General features: G+C 40.2%; 1 protein-coding gene across 4 annotated transcripts in view; it reads right to left on the reverse strand.

Moving 5' to 3' along the window:
- Positions 1-8,116: 8,116 nt before the first annotated feature.
- ccser1 (coiled-coil serine-rich protein 1) overlaps positions 8,117-20,040 on the reverse strand; it is a 117,878-nt gene continuing 105,954 nt past the window's right edge. For 3 of the 4 annotated variants that reach the window (XM_067521253.1, XM_067521251.1, XM_067521252.1), the window contains one exon: positions 8,117-12,342. In XM_067521253.1, the coding sequence (XP_067377354.1) occupies positions 11,587-12,342 (756 nt within the window). In that variant the 3' untranslated portion in view covers positions 8,117-11,586. The remainder of the gene's footprint in view (positions 12,343-20,040) is intronic. The other variant, XM_067521255.1, reaches the window with a different exon arrangement.

A 20,040-nucleotide genomic window follows, 5' to 3' on the forward strand; every position in this document is an offset into this window, starting at 1 on the left:
CCCCATCACTAAGGTGAAGCCCGGGGCAACACCCAGTACCCCCTCCCCCTCACCGGTGGGCGTGGACTATGCTGTTTCAGTTGGTGCAAGGCACACAGGGATTGGTTCATTATGCTACAGCCAGCGGGCTGTAGCATAGTTACAATACGTAACCTGAGGTTTGGTTTAGTTTGTTTTGGTCCTGTCAGTTTCTAGTTTGTCTTTCCCTCTTTCACATGTGTGCACCCTTATCTGACCAATATTAAATTACTTTGTTTGTTCGTTGTTTAGGTTTAGTCCTTTGTTTATCTGTCATCAGTTTAATGTTTTAGGTTTTATTTTGTATGTCCACACCTCCTTTCAGTTGAAGCATTTCTCTCATAGACTTAGTTTAGTTTGGCTTTATAATTCTGTTAATATCTGCCCTGTTTTCTGTATTTGTTTTCCGCCCTTGTCACTCTGGCTCCAAAGAGAGTAGTTTCTTCACTCCCCCCTCACTTCTAGGTTAGTTTTGCTTTGTCAGTTGCCTGTCACAGTACATTTTCCGGACCTTCATTTGGAGGGGTTTTCTGTTTGCTTACGTTCTGTTAATAAAACCTTTTTCCCTTAACACCTCCCCTCACCGTCTCCTCACTTGGGTCCTAATAAACCTAAATATACATAAAAGGCGTGACAAGCACATATTGTTGTTAGCAAGTTAGCTGGTTTAAATTGTGTAAGGAAAAATGTCACAAAATCATCCAGGACTTTGTTTTTTACACTTACGTCAGCATCTGTATCATTTGGATGCTTCTTCTAATATTTTGAAGACAAAATACAAAGTAAACATTGACGTGGGATTTAAACATTTAAAAGAGCTTTTGGTTGAAACCTAAACAAAAACCATGTGCAAAAATAAGTCCTGGAGGTTTTTATCTTCTTTGACAAGTTTAGAGACACAAAGGTACAGTACTCTGTCATGTTTGAATAAACCCATTTAAATTCCACACATTCGATATAATTTCCTGAATCCTCAGGAGCTCCTATCAGAGGGATTTTGATGCAACCAGGCACGCACTAAACTGTTTTAAGTTTATTATGTCTGCTCTGAAACGTGTTGAAAGATGGATATTTACACTAAAATTATGGACCTGTATGACTCTGTATTTCTAGCATGTTTGCTACAGCACTGAACGAAAGAAAGACAGATAATTTTGACCTGATTGGCACCAGGACTGTTCTCTCAACTCAAAAGCCCCATTTCCTCTTCCATCTCAGTCATCCATGGTTATTTACAGAATGTTCCTGCAGATGGAAATAAAACAGCAGCAGCAAAAAGTAAAGTCTGTTATACATTATAATAACTGGAGGAGCAAGAAAGTGCTTGGGGGGGAGGAAGGATGAGAGAGAGGAAGATATGAAAAGAGAATGGTAGTGAAATTAAGCTCTTCAGTGTGCCAATTTCCTCTTACAAGCCAAAAATTGCCCATTATGTTTCATATTTTGAGTCTCATTGGAGGAGGAAAAGAGCAGAGATGCCGAGTGGGTTGACTTGAAGAGTCATCAGTGGCTAACAGTATCGTCAACATAATACCCTACCATCTGCTTCCTGTAAAAGCCCAGGCTAAATTTGACTTGTGTTGTACCATGGTAGTCCGGTAGCAAAGTGCAGAGAGACACTGAGTGGGCAACATGAGCACCGTAGAGTACGTTCACATAAAACCATGCCAACTGTAACGCCAACTGCCTGGTTCAAACACAACAAAGCCGTTCTAAAAATGTCAGATGAAATCTGCTATGTGTTTCTGTGTATCTGGGAAGACAGCAGAGCAGTGGAGAGTCAAATACACCTCTGTTACGAAGTCGACCCGTATTAGGAAAACCTCCAACAATGGTGAATCACTACGGAGGGGAATGATGAAACCAGCACATATCCAGGGGAGAGTGGATTTGTGAGGAGGCTTCACTACTGCTGCTGCCTTTGAGCAGGGCATAAAGCTTCCAGCAGTATAATTTTGTGGATGGCAGTATGCCTAGAAAGCTGTTATGAATATTACTTCTGTAGTTTAACAACAAAAGTATGTGAGTAGCCATTAATATGCTGACAATATCTATAAACCGTCTCTATGGGGAAGCTCAGTTGACCCAGGGGCAACACACTGACCCACCATGTAGAAACATGGCTTCATTTCCTAGTAACTACAGCTCCAGCTTCAACTTGTGGTCCCAAAAAATAAAAGCTGTCCATACAAGAAGTGCCTGGCAGAAAGACAGCAGCTGTTTAAAACCACATGCCCAATGATGGTTAATGTGGTCAAGTTAAACTGTGAGGCAAAGCCGAAAAGCCTATCTCCCAAAAAGCATAATATATTTTTTTCAAATGCTATTAACCTAAAAAATATTATTGTAAGCCTAGCAGTGTGCTTGTGTTCAGACTGACATCATTTGGAAGCTCTCCCTTCATGGTACAATATAATGTTACACATTATGATCTTAAGCGACTCTGACATTCACAGGAGCAGAATTTATGGCGGGGTCTTGACACTTCTACTGTACAACATCTACAGTGCCAACAGGTTACAGTAACTTGTGTTCAACCTTGTCTGACCAATATTAAATCAAACACAGGACAAAGTTCAAAAGGCCACTTGGATACAGTACACAAAGCTTTTCAAACCGAGGGAAAACAGTGATTCTGCAGGGTTCCTCGCTTTGATCTAAAAAAGGTATCAGTAACACACCATGTCAGCAGTTTGCCACCTCCTCTGTGTCTCACCTACGTTCTCGCTGCGACTAGCAACCGTCACTGCTCATCAGTGTCACCACATGCCAATACATCTGCTCTATGTTCTCTCACTGACTGGATTCGACTAATTCTCATCTCTATGTTCTTATGAAGGCAACGAAAAGCACACAAACATGTTTTGTGTGTTTTGCAATAGGTTGTCCTTCTGGTCAGCCCCCACATTAAGCAAAGTTGTGTCTGATTTTTAGCTCTCGCGTTTTATTTTATAGCATCAAACTAGACATGCAAGTAATAGGCCTGATTATAAGTGGGCTGGGAGGGTGTGTGTCTGTGATTGTGAGTCATCTAAGTAACCGCAGGCAAGGGAGAGGCTGCAACTGTGAACCCAAAGTGTCGGGCTGCACACTGCGCTGAGTGCAACTGTGTCTGCCTTTGCCGCAAAGTGAGCAATTAAATAGCCTTTTGGCCATGAAATACAATAAAAAGGTTTGTTTCGGACAACCAAGGGGGACAAGAAGGATGATTTGCTCAGAGAGACAAAAAGATGGAGGGGGTCAATGACAGAGAGACTGAAATGAATAGAGAATGAGCAGACGCGTGAGCAAAAGACAGATCAGGGACAAAGCTAAATGGATCCAACACATACAGACTGATTTTGACAAATGGCAAAGTGACAGAAAGCAATGACTATGATACAAACACACACACACACACTCACACTATGAAGCCAGAGGCATCAATAATCACGTGTCAGTGAAAAAAGCGGTTTAAATTCAAAGTTATGCTCAGGCAGAATAGTTAAGCAGAATTAAATGCAATTAATTGAGAATTGTTTGACACACACATACACACACACAAAGGAACACAAACACCTCCCCCACCTCTTTCACTTCATGCTTGCAGACAAAAGGGATGCGTGCCTGTCACAGCACACTAAGCCAGCAGTTAGAGGAGACAGTCTGACTGAGAGGTCTGGCAGCATTTCCAAAACTGTTATTGATCTGTCTAGAAATTAGAAGTTGTAGCAAGAAAAGACAACTGGTGGATGTCACGTTCTACTGCTACGTATATACTCTTACTGTCCTCCTCTTTTAACACCTGTGACAAATTATATAGAGCAAATTACCAAATGTTTAGCACAGTTTGTATAGCCTCACGATAAAATATGCATTAAAATGTAATGCAAATCAGGCTGCACAACTTGTGATCCATCCATCCATCATCTTTAACTGCACTACCTCACCGAGAACAGCACTACCTCACTTTTTATTGCCTTTATTAAGAACTGCACTACCTCACCTTTATTGGCTTTATTGCTCTTATTTCTTTGCTCTTATTTTTTTTTTTATTTAATTTTATTTGTATTTTTATTTATTTTTTATTATTTTACTGTATGACATTTAGTGTGGATGGCAAAGTAAGAATTTCATTGTGCAGGGAAACATGCTTTCTGTCTTTGCATATGACAATAAACACTTTGAATTTAACTGCTTATCCTGCTTAGGGTCACTGGTGGCTGAACCATATCCCAGTCTTCATTGAGTGAGAGGCAGGGTACATCCTGAACAAGTGACCAATCTAAATTGGGGCCAACACAGAGGGACATACCTGTTCACAGACTAAAATGTGCAAAATTGAGTCCCAAATTAGAGACAAAGAATGAATAAATGCAAAATGAGGCTAAAAGGGGAATATTGCAGGGGCCATGGGATTTTTTAGATCATGGAAGCGTAAAGTCAGGTGAGACCTGATTTAAAATATAAGGTCTTCACACATTTGCACACTTTGTTATAAAACTGGCATCTCATCAATATACAATCAAACAACACACAAAATTATTTTTCTGCACATTCTTTTTAAATTCACTGGTATAAGCAGGTGACGAAAGGTGCCTGGTGTCCAGACATAGAGCTTGGAGAACTGCCCAAAGACTTTAATTTTCTAGTACTGGACTGGTGAATATTTCCCTCATGCTCTTAAAGTTATTTAAATGCCATTTGGCAAACTCCAAGTGGGCTGTCATAAACCTTTTATCAAAGTGGCTTCTATCGAGCCAGTCTGCCATAAAGACCTGATTGAGGAGGTGCTGCTGTGATGGTCATCCTTCATGCCCAGTTACTGTGCTTTGGCCAGACGGCCAACTCTGGTTAGTCAAAACTTCTATTTGAAAGTGAGTTAGGACACTGTGGTGCTGGAAGCAACCAGTGCTTTAGAAATGGTTTTATACTTTTGCCCTGACCTCTGCCTTCCACAGTTATATTGAATTTTGTCTGGACATCCAGTATGAATTGTGGGACCTTATTAGGATTCTAAACTACATCCAGTAATTACATTTGCCACATTTCTAAGTTGTTTTTGTACATTTTGAGATATTGGACATTAGAAGTAATCATATTGAATAAAAGTCTAATTTTAATGACTGATTGACACTTGGCTGAAGGCCAGCTTTAACATTTTAAAACAGCATTTCATTTGTCCGAATGCTCGACATGAGGCTTGCTGGGTGAGGTATTTTTAAAAGTGACCTCTTTTTATTGGCCTGTAGATGTTCAGCAATAACACAAGGACAGTTGGGATGCGTATGTTCATCAATGATCACACTGTGCAACATAAACTTGTCCCAATCAACCTGAACTCACTAATGCCCCACACACACACACACACACACACACTTTAGGTTAAAACAAATCTGAGTTATAAACAAAGGATATGCAGATGCTGATAAATTACTGTACACTCACTGCAACATTAGTTTAAAAAATGTACAACCACAGGCTGGCGATGCATGAATCAAATACGTGACGTACCCATAGTGGAGACTAAAATGGCCTATATACCAGCAGAACAGATGAATATGTCATTAATCAAGTTACTCTAGTCACTTTAGCACAACTTAAGAGCAAAACAAGGATGGAAAATGTTCCAACAAGCAACCGTCTGACATCATCTACAAAGGCTGGAATCCCACATGATAGTCATAAGAATTGTTCATGACCTAGTAGAATGAACTTTGTGGGTGGAATTAATAATAATGATAATGCTAATAAATACCAGCTCTTTTCCAGTTATTGTGGTTTTCTTTAGTTCAAGGTTTCTGATGTTAGGTCCACTGCCTCACACAGTGTGCCTTACGAAGTTATACTGAGCCATTATTGACATTCTAATTAGGCATGTACCTTCCCAGCAATGACAAATCCTAATACTTCAAAAAGGTCTTGATTGGACTAAAATACTAAGTATGGGTTGTCCTGACAGGTTATGAGAAAAGAAATCTATATTTAATAGCCCCGGATGTATTAAACAAGCAGCTACATTCACACAAACTGTACGTTCAAGTAGGATTGTCTTGGATCATATTGTCCAAATTGTCAGCCATGTTACATTGGCTCAGGCTGTGCAGTGCATCACCTGAATAACTTAAAGAAAGTGAGGGTCTCGCCATATAGTTTCTCCTTATTTGAATAGTTTTGGGGGGGCCTGGAGCCTATCTCAGCTGTCATAGGTTGAGAGGTGGGGTACGCACTGGACAGGCCTCCAGTCTACAGTACTGTGTCAGGGCCAACACAGACAGACAACCATTCACACTCACATTCAAATCTACGGGCATTTAGAGTCATTAGCTAAAGTAACATGCATGTCATTGGAATCTGGAAGTCAACCCATGCAAGCACAGGGAGAACATGCAAACTCCACACAGACAGGCTGCAGCAATCAGGTAGATTTGAACTAGGGACATTCAGCACGAACTACTTCAATGACACACTGCCCTAAAACACACTATTGACAAAAAAAAAAACATAAAAACAAATGTGCAAATGCTACCCTATGATATAAAAAGTGGTATAATTGTGGCCACTGAGGTGTGAGGGCTGGGTGTCGGTGGCTCGGTACTTCAGTGAAAACAGCTGGCAATTCTCTAGAAAAAGACTAGTGGCCGTTTACTTTTTCATACCTGCTTTTATATAAATAAATACTTCCTTATTTTATAACCTAGACATGCACGTAATGAGAAAGCATTGTGCAAGTTTCACAGATTTTGAATTTACAAAAACAGACAGCAAACAAACAAACAAACAAATGCTTGCAATTAACAATTATATGTAATACAATTAATTTTCTGCATATGAATAGATTAACTGTTGTAGTCCTAGACTTTTTGGACACAAACCAAATGCTAGAAATGTTAATTTTACAGCCTACTGGAGAGCCATCAGTATCAAAAATGCATGCCCTGTCTGTTACTTGATTTATTTGAACATCAAAGCTCTGTTAATCAGTAGCACTGATGTGCTGGCCTTCTGTCATACCAATTACAGCAAGTTAGTATCAAAAAGGCTGTCTTTTAATCCAGTGAGTGTGTGTGCATCTGTGTGTATACATGTGTGTCAGCCAAAGCATCACCAACACTAATTAAGTGAGGCCAGAAATGAGAAGCATGCAGAGGTCCTCCCTAAGGGGTAAACAGTCAAAGTTTACATCCCACACACATATACAGTATGTGTACTTATTCTAATGTAATTGATTTTCTAAACACTTCCCTACTTTATGGTCAGTGCCAAATGAAAACTTACTCAGATGGGTTGCAGGCTAATGTCAAATGAGGTAAAATTACTTCTGCCTGCACCTGCTGCTGTGTACAGCCTTCTAAAAATCACCTCGAATGCAGCTGTAAACATTTTTCTTAATCTTTTTGAGCAATGGCCCTACTGTAGAGCTCTTTATTTGACACTTTACTGTTACTTTCAATCTTCTAGTTTATTCATTCATTTCCTAAGACATTTGTACGGCAAAGTCTACCCAGCCTGAAAGATGGAGCCTCAGTCCCATAGATTCACAGTGTCGCGCTGTTTTATTTTAGGTGGTACCAGAATCCATCATTGTTTCTCTTTGCTTAGGTATGTCACAGCCACTTAACAAACACACAGCAAACAATGTTTTATTACAAAAAGCCTAAAACTAACAAAGGAAACTCAAAATTCAGGTCACAACCACTACTAAATATTTCCATCTATTTTATTTGTATTAAATATGTACAATGAGGAGGCAGTGGACAATCTTTTCAAAAAACCTTTCTCATGGGAACTAACAACCATGAAAGTGACAGAAAATGAAGGAATAAACTCTGGGTAAACACATACTGCAAGTTTCAAAACTGTCCAGAGGGATATTTAAAGTGTAAAATAACTCTATGAAGAAAGACAGTCTTTTTTTAATCTGTGTGCAGGTGGATCATTTCTGATGAATATGTGGGCTCACAGTACGAGTCGACCCGATAGCTTTATATATTTAGACTCTACACCTACTGTATGAGCAAGTCCACTGGCCTTTAAATGTTAGAGCATGGGAATATATTAAAATGTGTGATATGTAACTACAGTCTGAAATGATTTGGTAATAGCGCAGACCTCTGACTGCAGTTTTTGACAGTGAATCAAAGGTTTTTGTGTTTTAATATCTTGTTTAACATACACGTTTTTTTTTAGAACACAAACTGTCCCTCTTCATGAAAAGTTAACATTAACAGTTTTTTTTGTACAATTATACAGTTAAATTTAATTAGTATACAGCAAATTAAACAGAAAAAAAAACTTAATTACAGCAAGAACATTAAAAAGCTAAGACAGCATAACATCTGCAATGTAATTAAAATGATAAGAACATGATTATCAATAATGTCACTTCAATCATGATTAATATTATCATGACAACCTTCTTTATTTGTTAGAGCCAGAATGCTTTTAGGAAATTGGTTCTATGGCAATAAATATAAATAAGGCAGAAACAATAAATAGCCTTCCGACAAATGAAACGTAGTGTCTAAAATGCACAACATGCTTCGAAGTAAAAAGAGGAGTTGAAGTTTGCGAGGTTCGCCCTCTACATTACTGCACATGCCTGTTTCTGTGTAGTGAAAGTCAAGCTCAATTCATTTTTAAAACTGGACAAGAAAAGAAAATGTCTTTGTAAAAGATCTCGGTGGCACATTTAAACTGCCACCTCATATGTGGCCTTTTCTTTTTGTGGTATTTCCAATAACCAGCAGCCTACGTCCTGAACACAGCTGAAGCAAGCCGTGCTGTTTCAAACAAGTGGAAAAAATAAAATATGAGTGGGCAGCGCAAACAGGGCCAAATACTCCCTTATGACATTTAATATGGTGTCAAATACATTATGGTCTATGCATTGACAAGGGATGTAAATAGCAATTCTCAAGAGGTCAGCCAGCAACAGAGCATCATTACCCTTCACCTGTAAACAAAGCGAGCAGGGCACGTTTAGTTGATATTACAGCTGCGGATCGCAGTCCTCATCCATGGGAGCCACATTATGGCTGTTTGTCAATCCAAGCAGGTAGTTACTGTAATTGAGTTCACCAGTTGTAAAATTACTCCCTGATTAGAAAGCTGGAATGAAAATCGGCAGAGCTGCAAGTCCCAGTGCTCCGGACTGAGAGTCGCTGCAACAGTGACTATGATAGACACACCATATGAAATGCAAGCCCCTGGTAAGTTGGCTAAGCAGGGGAGAGAGAGGACAGAGGAGACCCCAGACATAATAGAGTGGGAAAAAGATAAGAGATTGACAAAGGGGAGAAGAACAAACGCAGCTACCGAGTTTGCATGCAGTACGGAAGGATGCTGGGGGAAAGATAGAGGGACAGACTGAAGGGGAATAAGGAGACTGGTTAAACTGGAAAAGAGAAAATAGGGTGGAGAAAAAAAATGAGGACAGAAGAAAGGACGTGAAAATAGAGGGACATAAAGAGAGGAAATTGTGTGCAAGCAAAGCAGACCAGAGGGAGAGTTTGAGCTTTTACCGGTGGGAACAGAGCTGTCTTCCTTCAGGCTTTTCTTCACCTCTAACTGGTCCCTGCCTCCTGAGGTGTGCATTACAACACACACACACACACAATTTAGACAGCTTCCCTACAGTCAGGTGCCGTTTAAAAACAGACAAGGTCAATAACTTCTCTCTGATATTATGAGAGCTGTGAACTTCTGGCCTTACCCCAAAGCCCTTGGGGATAGAAATGGTTGTTCAACAGTCTTGTCAGTTCAACAGAGCAAATATATTCAGCTGTGTATCCCTGAGGCACTTGTTCAGTGGCAACTCGCTTCAAATTCTTGAAGATGCTTCACCTCTCATCTAAAAGCCTACTTCAGCTCAAACTTAAGGTGAGAGTGGATCAGGATTTGAACTCTGTGCAGTCATTTATGTAAATGGCCTCATTTGCTCCTCTTTCATATCAGTGATGTTCTGTGGCTGGAATATTGACACTGTTGTCCTCAAAAGGTGTGTCCCTTTTCCTTCAGATAGACATGGACCACTGAGTCTGAGAGGTTCCTGCCTGTAGACAAAAATCATAGACCGTGGAGAAGATGGTTGACTTGATATGAGCTGTATGCCCTAAAGCCCTAAACATCCTGTCGAAATTGCTGGCTTTATTATAATAAACGTCATCTTATTAGGCCAGTTTTAAAAAGATAACCAACACATCCGCAATTAGCATGATAAAACACATAAATACTGACAGTGTCACTGAGCAAAGGATCAGTAGTTATATATGTTGAATATTCAGCCCTAAAGAAGCTTTGAAAGGCTTCATTCCAAAATCTGATACTTTTTTCACACAAAAAACATAATGCTGTTTGTGCCATATCTAAAAATCTTGGTCTGTTTAATCCCATTGTCTGAAATGTCTAGATCCTGCTAGTTTACTTAGCAGGAAAACTAACTACTAAAAGTAATTTTTGTCATTATAGGTATCAAATGATTCAAATGTCATGTATCTAATTTTAGAATGAAACTCTCCACTTAAGCTTCTGTAATGTACTGACATCGAGTAACATTTATACAACATAATGCAGGTAAGATTCCAAACTTGTACTTCTACAAAAACAGTGCTTCATTATTAGGCTGCCATATGCATGGGAGCAGAAGGATAGACATTTAGTTCTGAAAACACTCTACAGGCTCATATGTAAGAAGTTCTGTCATGTTTGATTCCCTTTGTACAACACTGAGGTGAGAGTTGATACTAAAACATGTTTAAAAGACTTTATACATTACCAATCCCACTATCGTTACAGTAGAAAATGTTCACCATAAATATTTAAAAAGCATACAGTAAAAGGGTTGTGAATTAGACGTCTCTTACTCTGGACATCGGACAGTGGACATGAAGGAACAAGGAGTTGATTTGGCAATGTGAGAATATATCCTTACAAGCACCAATTATGGTCAGTCCCATTAATCCTTAAGCAGCACATGATTTTAACAGATAAAAATGATTCAATAAACTGATAAAAATACATTTTATAAACAAAACTATACACAAATACATATAACATAATCTCTTTCTCCTAGTTCAATGCCATGTTTTTTGTGCGGATTGCGAGGCAGAGAGATCACAGATGATGTCTCTGTGTGAGTGTGTATTTAACTGTGACACTAGGTCTGCCTGTGTGTGTCTGAGTGTTTGTGTGCATGGATATGTGGTTGTGAATCTGTGCACTCTGTGTGTCTGTGGGCGTAAGCATATCTAAACTGTCAGCATGACACTACGTGGGAGTTCTGATAGACAGGCGAGTGCCTTTTTCATACTCGCAGCCTGATATGCGCATGAGTGTGTGCACTTGCATATGAGCATGTTTAAGCAGGAAAATCTATGAACAAAATGTTAGGAAAGGGTTGGTCTGAACTGGAAGGAGAGACTAGTGTGATTGTAAGTGCGCACGTTTGGGGGAACAGAGTGACAATAACTTATACTAAAGGAGCAGCAGTTTCTTCGATAAATTCACATTTTGTCACTTAAGTCAATAATGGCTGCTTATGGTTTGGGGGGTGGGGGGGTGTGGGGTACCCTCAATGTTCGTGTAACCTCAACTGTCCCGCTGCGTCAGAGCTTGAAGTTCAGCAGTATGTAGGGAATGTTGGAGGAAGACATTTTTTCGACTGTAGCTATGCAGAGACAGAGGGCCTCGAGGTGGTTGCCCTAAACGACCTGTAAATATGGAGGATGAGGAGGATGAAGAAGAGGCTGAGGAAGGAGTGGGAGGTGGAGGAGAGGCTCGGTCAGACAGTGAGATGTTTGAAGACAGGCTCCCTCTGCTTGCAACACTGCGGAGGCTCGAGGACGTGCTGGCCCCAAATGCACGAGGGATGTGGCTAGGGGGATGATGCTCCCCTCCTCCTCTCCTTACACCTGGAGTTAAGGACTCAGAGGAGGAGGACGCCCCCTCCGGCTGCCTAGAGGACAGAGATGGAACTGCAATGTGATTAGCGGCTACCGAACCAGAGCCTGGGCACAGATTTGGACTCAGGCCTGGACGTAAAACTAGAAGCTGTGCTGGAGCAGAAGGTGAGGCTTGGGCTGACGCTGCAGAACTGGCAGAGGACAGATTCAGAGCTGGGTTACAGGCTGTGGACTGTGCCAAGAACCCCGGGCAGTGGCGTTCTTCTCTGGCAATGTGTCGCTCAGAAGCAGCTCGGCTGTGCAGAGGTGGATAGTAGTGAGGGAGGTGCTGGTTAGAGTGGTCCCCTCCGTGTGCTGCCCCCACACCCCGCACTACTCTTCGTTCCCTTGGAGCAAGGCTGCTGCTGCTGCCTGGTCCTGACCACCGGCCTGGATGATTGATCTAAGGGAGAGCAAGACAAAGAAGACAGGAAAGAACATAACGACAAATGTATAAGAGACGTCACTATTTACATTTGGTCAGTAATGGTGGTGCATACCTGCCATATTTCGTTATAGCTTAGAGGAATGAGTGGGAGAGACACGGACACAGACAGGCAGAGACAAACAGTGAGACAGGCAGCACGAGAGAGATGCAGTGCTGTTGTGTGTTCGGTATAGATTGTTAATTGGGTGACATTTGGAGAAGGAGCTCCCTGGGCTCCTGCAGCTTGTTCTAATTGTTTCTAAACCAACCAGAACTCTGCTCACTAAAGAACAGACACACACAAACACACACACACACACACACACTTACTTGAAACAACTAGGACAAGGTAACATGCACGGACGGAGATATGCGCTCACAGTATGCAATATGCACAAATCCCCACTCACAAAGCAACGGGATCTTTCTCTCTCTCTCTCTCTCTCTCTAACACACACACACACACACACACAATGGGGAAGATATAAAGCTAGATGGCAGAAACGAGTGCCACCTGTTCTCTTTCACACTCCACTGCACCCCCTTATGCAATATATCTCATCACTGTCCCCCTTCTTTCTCTCCCTCTCTGCCTCTCTCTCATGCTCATTCACACACACACACACACACACACACACACAAGGACTTAGTGTGCAGTGTTGACCAAAGTAACAATCTCATCCGAACCTCGTGGGAGAGTAAGCCGAGCTGACATTTGCAGACACAATAGCTGTGTGTGTTTTCCTGTGTGCGGCGTGCATTTCTGTGTGCACGCGTCTCAGCACACTCACTGTATGTTTGTGCCTAACATGTGGTAATATACACGTTTGTGCATTCATGGCCGTTCCTATTTAGATGCCTGTGTGCATTCATGTGCACGAATCAGATCCTGTTTCTGCGTATCTATGTGTACAAATTGATATTAAAAGTGAAAAGAAATTACTGTGTTGAGGCTGTCAACAGAAATATAATCTGAGAGGCAGAAATGTAATTAGCCAGAAAACAAGTAACTAAGCAGTGGATAACAGTGACAATGCTCATACAATGAAATTTCGTTTTGTGAGCCAATAGTTTCAACCTGAAATCATATTTAGGGCTGAATTATGCTTATAAGATATTAAAATGAGCACAATTTCACAAAAAATATGAAACAAAGCACTTTCTTCAGCACTGTACACAACCTAAATTGCATTTAGTCAATTATTTTATTTATAAATTAAATGAATAAATAAAATAATTATATCAATCTCACATTATTATCCCACATGCTTTGTGTTGCATGTCCAAACACTAGTCACTGCTAGCTGCTGCTACTACTGCTAGCTGCAATTGGTCTTTGTGTCAACATGTATCACTTTCCTACTTTCCAGTGTCAACGTACATCAACATTTCAACAAAAAGCAGCCATTTTAGCAATTAGCCCTAATTGGTTACTGTGATTTTCCTACTTGTCCTATTTGTACTGTAGTGTTTGCTATGAGCATTAAGTTACATGCATCACTGGATTTAACATGGCTTCGTCTTCGTACTTTCAAACATATTTTTGTGGATTCTTTTCTGCTGTATATTAGGCTTCTTGCTCATGCAGCCAGTGTTACACTGCTGATTTGTCTCAGTACTTTCTATACTTCTTGGGGTATCAGCTTTAATTATAGTATATGCTGGGTCGCCACATAGCTTATTCAAACCCTTTTTGTTCACGGTGCACACGGTTAATGAGTAATTGGACAGACAAATTATATTTAATAAAGCAGTCCTTTTCATGCAGTAGAAAGAACGTAGTACTAATTATACTGGTTGGAATATACTGTTGGTGCAGTGGCTTGTGAAAGTTGAACACCACCAGACTTTTAACTGTGAGGTGCTATTTCTAGCTTTTTTTTGCATTTCAAAGTATGAAAGGATTCTATGAGGATTTAGCTGTGTCTGTGCTGGGCTCTAATTTAGTTGGAGGCAGTATGGAGTATAGGGTGGGGTAAATAGGAGAAGTAAACACAATCCTGAGAATGAGGAGGAGGAAAAGGAAAGATAAGTGGGAAAAGGAAAAGAAAGTGGTGGTGGTAGTAGTAATAGTATAGGGTTAACTTTTCTTTTCGAGAAACTTTAGAAACAAAGATTTTCCTACTCATGTTACCAAAGAAGTAAAAATAGTTTATTTACCAATTTCTTCCCTTTCATGGCTTACACAATCAGTTCATGAAATGTCCAATGCATTTGTTCATAAAATCCTAATCTGTCTATGATTCATGTCTGTGATACTTGTAATCTCCTTACTGCAATACATAGAAACATGGAACCATTTTCTGACACCCATATGGGATATGGCTCTTAAAAAAAAAACCAGAACAACAGCCAAACACCCAGCTCTTTCAAAGCTTAGTCTGTGGGTTCTTTCATGTACCGACTGTCAAAAATAAATAAGAGAAATAAATAAAATATTAAATAAAAGAAATCAGTGCTTTGCCAAAACATCAAACAGTGTAGTTGTCTATATAGCTTACCTAAAGAGCTCTGAGAGTGTGTCTTTACTTCCTAATGGGCTCTAATGGGTGAATAAACACTAGAAGATTTTTAGCAGATTCCTTTATCTAATTAAGAGCAAGAAATTGCATTTCGGCCAATTTTTCTACATCGAAGTGCTGTGGAAAAACATGAGGGGGTTGCGAGTGTTGACTATCCACTGTGGTTGTGTAGGTTTATGTGGGACAGCTTAATTAGGGCTAAATTGCTAATCTTACGAAATAAAAAGTCTGTAGTGTTTTCCACTGTCAGATATTTGAGAAAACAACAGAAGGTAAGGCAAGAACAGCAAGATACAAATTGGCAGACAACTTTGAAAGAAATAATTACCAGGCGCAGTACCAAGAGCTGGTTGTAGAGACATATGCTCTGTATCAAAGAGACACTTTTGATCCAAGTTTGGATATAAAAAAAAAAACAAACATGAAAATTTATCAAATACAATGAATGAAATAGAACAACAAAGTGGTTGAAAAACTGGGGCAGTATACGTGTGAGTGTACAAGAAGTGCAGATCGAAAGAAAGAAAAAGGTCAACCCCAAAGAAAGAGAGTAAACAAACTGATAAAAGAGGTGAAAGACAGGAGTAATGAATGAGAGGCCAGTGAGAAGGCGATTAAAAACTGAGATGAAGAAAAATGAGAACAGCAGCAGAACAGACAACAAAGTGCAGAGAAAAAAGAGAGAGAGCACTGCTGATTTACAAACTCAGGTGCCCTTTCTCAAGTACACACTCTGCAGTAAACAGGCTGCCTCATCACCGGTGATAGAATGACCAATGTGTGTGCAAACAGTGGAGAGTCTCTCTTACACCCACAGTCCTTTTAATACACACACGCAAAAATTTACACACACAGCCCTACAGTGGGTAAATCAGATTGATTCAAGGGGGTCCTCCTGCAGCCTTAGTTTTTATTGAGCACTGAAGAAAACAGCCATGTGCTAATGGCCGCTTTTGACTTAAACAGCTCCTCAAAACCCTAAAACATCTTTAGCAAATACAATGTTAGCTAAGGCGCATCTTAGTTTTTACATTCTGGAAGAGAGGGCGTTAGAGAATTATTTCATCACATGAAAACAACGGCTAATTGTAGACAATACGCCCAAAGTAAGGAAAGCACACCACAGCTCAGTATTCCTACACACCTAGTTTTAACGAACACCACGGGGCTGAAATACATTGGATCCCAAAAGTTTCTAACTCTTCACAGTGAGATTAGAGAGGTAAAAGTTTGTAAATGTGAACTCTTTATATTCTGTGACACCCACATACTCTGTGAACAAAGTAATCCTCTGGTTCTTTGAAAGTGTGAAAGACCGGGGTTTTCAGTACAGGTACAATAACAGTGCAGTACACCCACACAGACAGTACTCTAAATCCTATTTAGATAATAACCAAATAAAATTTTCCAACTGGGATGCTTAGCGCAAACCATTATACCTGATCCAATCTACTGTACCTTTATCTCAACAGACAGTTTTATTCGGATTTTTTTGCATCTTTATTCCCAAATTGACACAATGGAACAGTAAATCTGTCTAAGTGTGAAACATCAGGCTTCAACCTTACTTCAACCATAATTAATGTGGGTACTCAAACAAACTTTTTAGGTTTGACTGTACATCACGACCATCGGAAGAAGTTAAAGCTAAACACTGATTTGCATTAGTGACTGTCTTTTTTGGTTTGTTGCTGCTCTGTTTATAGATTCAGAAAGCCCAGACAATCATTTGCTCCTAGCAGCTGATCCACAAAAGTTGTTCCATCCATGTTCCTCCCCAGACTGTTTTTTTAATTTTTATTTTATTTGAAGCCCCCACTTAGAAACCCAACAAAGCTCACTTCCTGTGTTTTTGCTCAGAAATGATCATTGAATATTCATAGACAATGTGCATACAGCAGTCTCCCATATCAATGAAAGGCACTGCGTTTGCTGCCGGTTATTCAACAATCGAACAGTGGGTGAAACTGCAGCCAATGGCCATAACACACTTTTACTTTGAACCTTTCATCAATACACAATCACCTTAGGAACTGAGTATCTTGTATAGTCTGTAGCAGCGTCTTTGCTTTACTCCATCTCCCTCTTCATCTTCAAAATTTCACTATACAGCTCTCCCATTATTTAAGTGCTGTCTGACTCACCTGTATTTCATTTTTATGCAAAATTTACCTTACAGTAGCGTGATGCAGAATGCTCAATAAAATGCAAGAAATGCAGTAGCAGTAAATATGCTTCAGCTCAATATAGTAATTCCACCAAAGAAAGAACAAAAAACCAAACCAAAAAAAAAAAAAACAGGAGAGGACAGGACAAAACATGTAGCAAATGTTGGGGGTCATAATTTAATACTTGCTAGACTACAAAGAATTTGCAGGGGAGGACAAAAAACTGGAGTGAGACATGAGGGACATTGTGCAAAGATCAAGTTTCAGCTCTTTAACATCTCTCATATTTAAGTTATAGGATTTTATTTATGTTTAACAGGCTTATATAAAATGTTGCTACGGTGTGTTTGACCCTTACAATTTAGCTTCTCCTTTCAGTGCATGCTAATGCTACCAGAATAAGTGTGTTCAACTGTGTGGGTATTTGAGGTTTAGAGGTGTTAAGCGTGGGCAACTTGATCTTAAGTTGATCTCTGACAACTTGCTCAAGACCCTTGGCAAAATTTACAGAATGTTTCCTAGATTTTCACCTTCCTCTCCTTCCCCCTTGACCTCCCTTCTTCTCAAATCTACCACCTTCTCCACCACTCTCCTTTTCTTTTGTTCGATCTTCTGGCTTGTTATGTAACTTGGTGCTTAAAGATGCCAGTGGCAGGCAGGGCTGAGCCTGACAGCTGGAGGATTGATGCTATACTACTGCAGTCTGGAGACCATACAAATACACAGAGAAAGAGAGGGAGGGAAGTACCCCCCTCCCTCCTTCTTCGGTTGAGACAGTTTGGGTGGGGTTGAGTTTGAGATGATGAGCAACGATGGCGTATAAGAGAGCAGCAAAGTTGAGCTTACGTCGCTCTAGCTGTCAATCCAGCCCACACTGCAGCAGACTGCCAACCGGCTGGATGTCACATCCTGGACCTTACTTGCTTGGAGGCACTAATGTGATGCACTGCACAGCTAGCAGGCTTCAGTGCTGTCACTGTACGACTGCAACATTATTTACATTAGGTTGATGTTAATTTGTGTAACAACCAGCAAAAACAACCTTGTGAAAACCATGTGTGAAATAAAGCTTTCTGCATCTGTACTTTGAAAAATATGTGAACTTACAATGACTTGGACGGGGTAACTTCACTGCATACTGTATCAATGTGACCAGGGGCCTGAATATATTACAGTGCCTGAGACTGAGTCATCTGTTGTCTTATTTTGCTACAAAGAAAATTGGAAAAGAAAACAAACTTATTTACAGCAACAGCCTTAATGAGAAATTTCAAACCTTAAAACACATAAACCATCACATGCCCTCTCACATATTCAAACACACCCTTGTTCAGCTGCATGAATCCGTGGTAGAACCGGTGAGTAATTACATTAAGCGCCATGTTAAACAATGTTGCTAACTGGATGTTTCCAGGTCCCCCAATAGCTTTGTATTCCACAGAAACTAAAGCGTTGGTACCCGATTCTGCTTTACGGCACTTGATACACACATTGTAGCTGGGGAAAGTCAGACCTGTACTGCAGATACTGTATAAACAATGTTCTCCAATGACTTCTAGTGACAAAATAAAGAATTGTTACTTGAGAGACAACTAAAAAGGTATTACCTACATTAGAGTGTGAGAGTGTAAGAACCTAATATTAAACAAACAAACAAAAAAACAAACAATAGCTACATTTCAGATGTTTTTGTTAATAGTGTTTTTGTTAATGTGGAGTGTGGATGATTTTCTTTTAACTGTGTTGATAGATGAATGCTTACATATTGCCCAGCAAAACCAAGATGCCTCTCAGTGACAAAATACTTCGGTAAGATCTGGATCACTGCGTCAAGCGTCACAGTTCACCCTGGTTTTGATGCATCAAATATCATCACCACCTAAGACCGGAGTTGCTAAACTTGAGTCTTATCAGTGATAACTGAACTGTCACTAGCGTTGAGAAGTGTATAGCCCCAGGACTTCCAATTCTACCCAGAGAGAAAAAAGCAGGCTGGCAAGCACTGAAGCCAGTGCCATGCTGTGGCCAGGAGCCCTAATGAGGTTTCTTGAGCAGGTCTGATGGGCATGGATGCTGAGAGTCTGGTATTGTTCATCAACCACCATCCCCAACAGGTCTGTGTGTGCATGCACATATGCATGTGTCAGTGTGTCTAAATGTGTGCGTGAATGTGTGCAATCATGGCAAAACTCATCGACCACCAGCCTGTGCCAGTATGCTTGGTGAACATTGCTCAGAACCCAAAGCAAGAGGAGTGAGATGGAAAAAGCAAAATGACTGCGAGTAAAGATGGAGGAAAAGAAATGAAAGAGGATGAATGAGAAGAGAGATGGCACTCTAAAAGGAAAGCAGAATAAAAAAAGAGGAAGGAGAGTAATAGAGAAAAATAAGGAGAAAGTAGTCAAAGAAATTGGGATGAAAGAAAGAGAAGGGAAAAATAACTTAAGAAAGAAAGACAGGGTCAAAGAAATAACAGGAGAGAATGACACACATTTAACACTGAGGTAAAACAACAAAGGAAGAGTGGATGAGGAGAGTTTTGGACAGCGAGGGGGTAGATAGTCCAACGGATGAAGGGAACAACGGGGAACAAAGTGAGAGAAAGTAGAAAGGGACAGCACAAACCTGAAGACTGAAGATAAAAGAGAGGGATAATCAGAAAACGTGAGTCGGGATAAAGAGAAAATCGGGTAGATGAAAGAGAGGCAGCATCTATTTAGGCAGGAAAGAGAAAGTCACTTTGATGAAAAGCTATGTGGTGGAGAGGAAGGGCAACATTAACTGCTGCAGGAGCAGCTAATGTGTCAAGCACATCAATTGCATTGATACCCAAAGAAAGAGCTGGATTAATTTCCTTATGAAATCCTGTTAACATATCAGCCTTGACGTATATATTGTATTTTGTCTACTTAGCAAACACTGTCATTACCATAAGATCAACTGAGTTTAGTACTTGTAAAGAAAAACATCAAGGGCTGTATTAA

The sequence above is a fragment of the Channa argus genome, chromosome 11, assembly GCF_033026475.1.
Source record: "Channa argus isolate prfri chromosome 11, Channa argus male v1.0, whole genome shotgun sequence".
In the NCBI taxonomy this organism is placed as follows: Eukaryota; Metazoa; Chordata; class Actinopteri; order Anabantiformes; family Channidae; genus Channa; species Channa argus.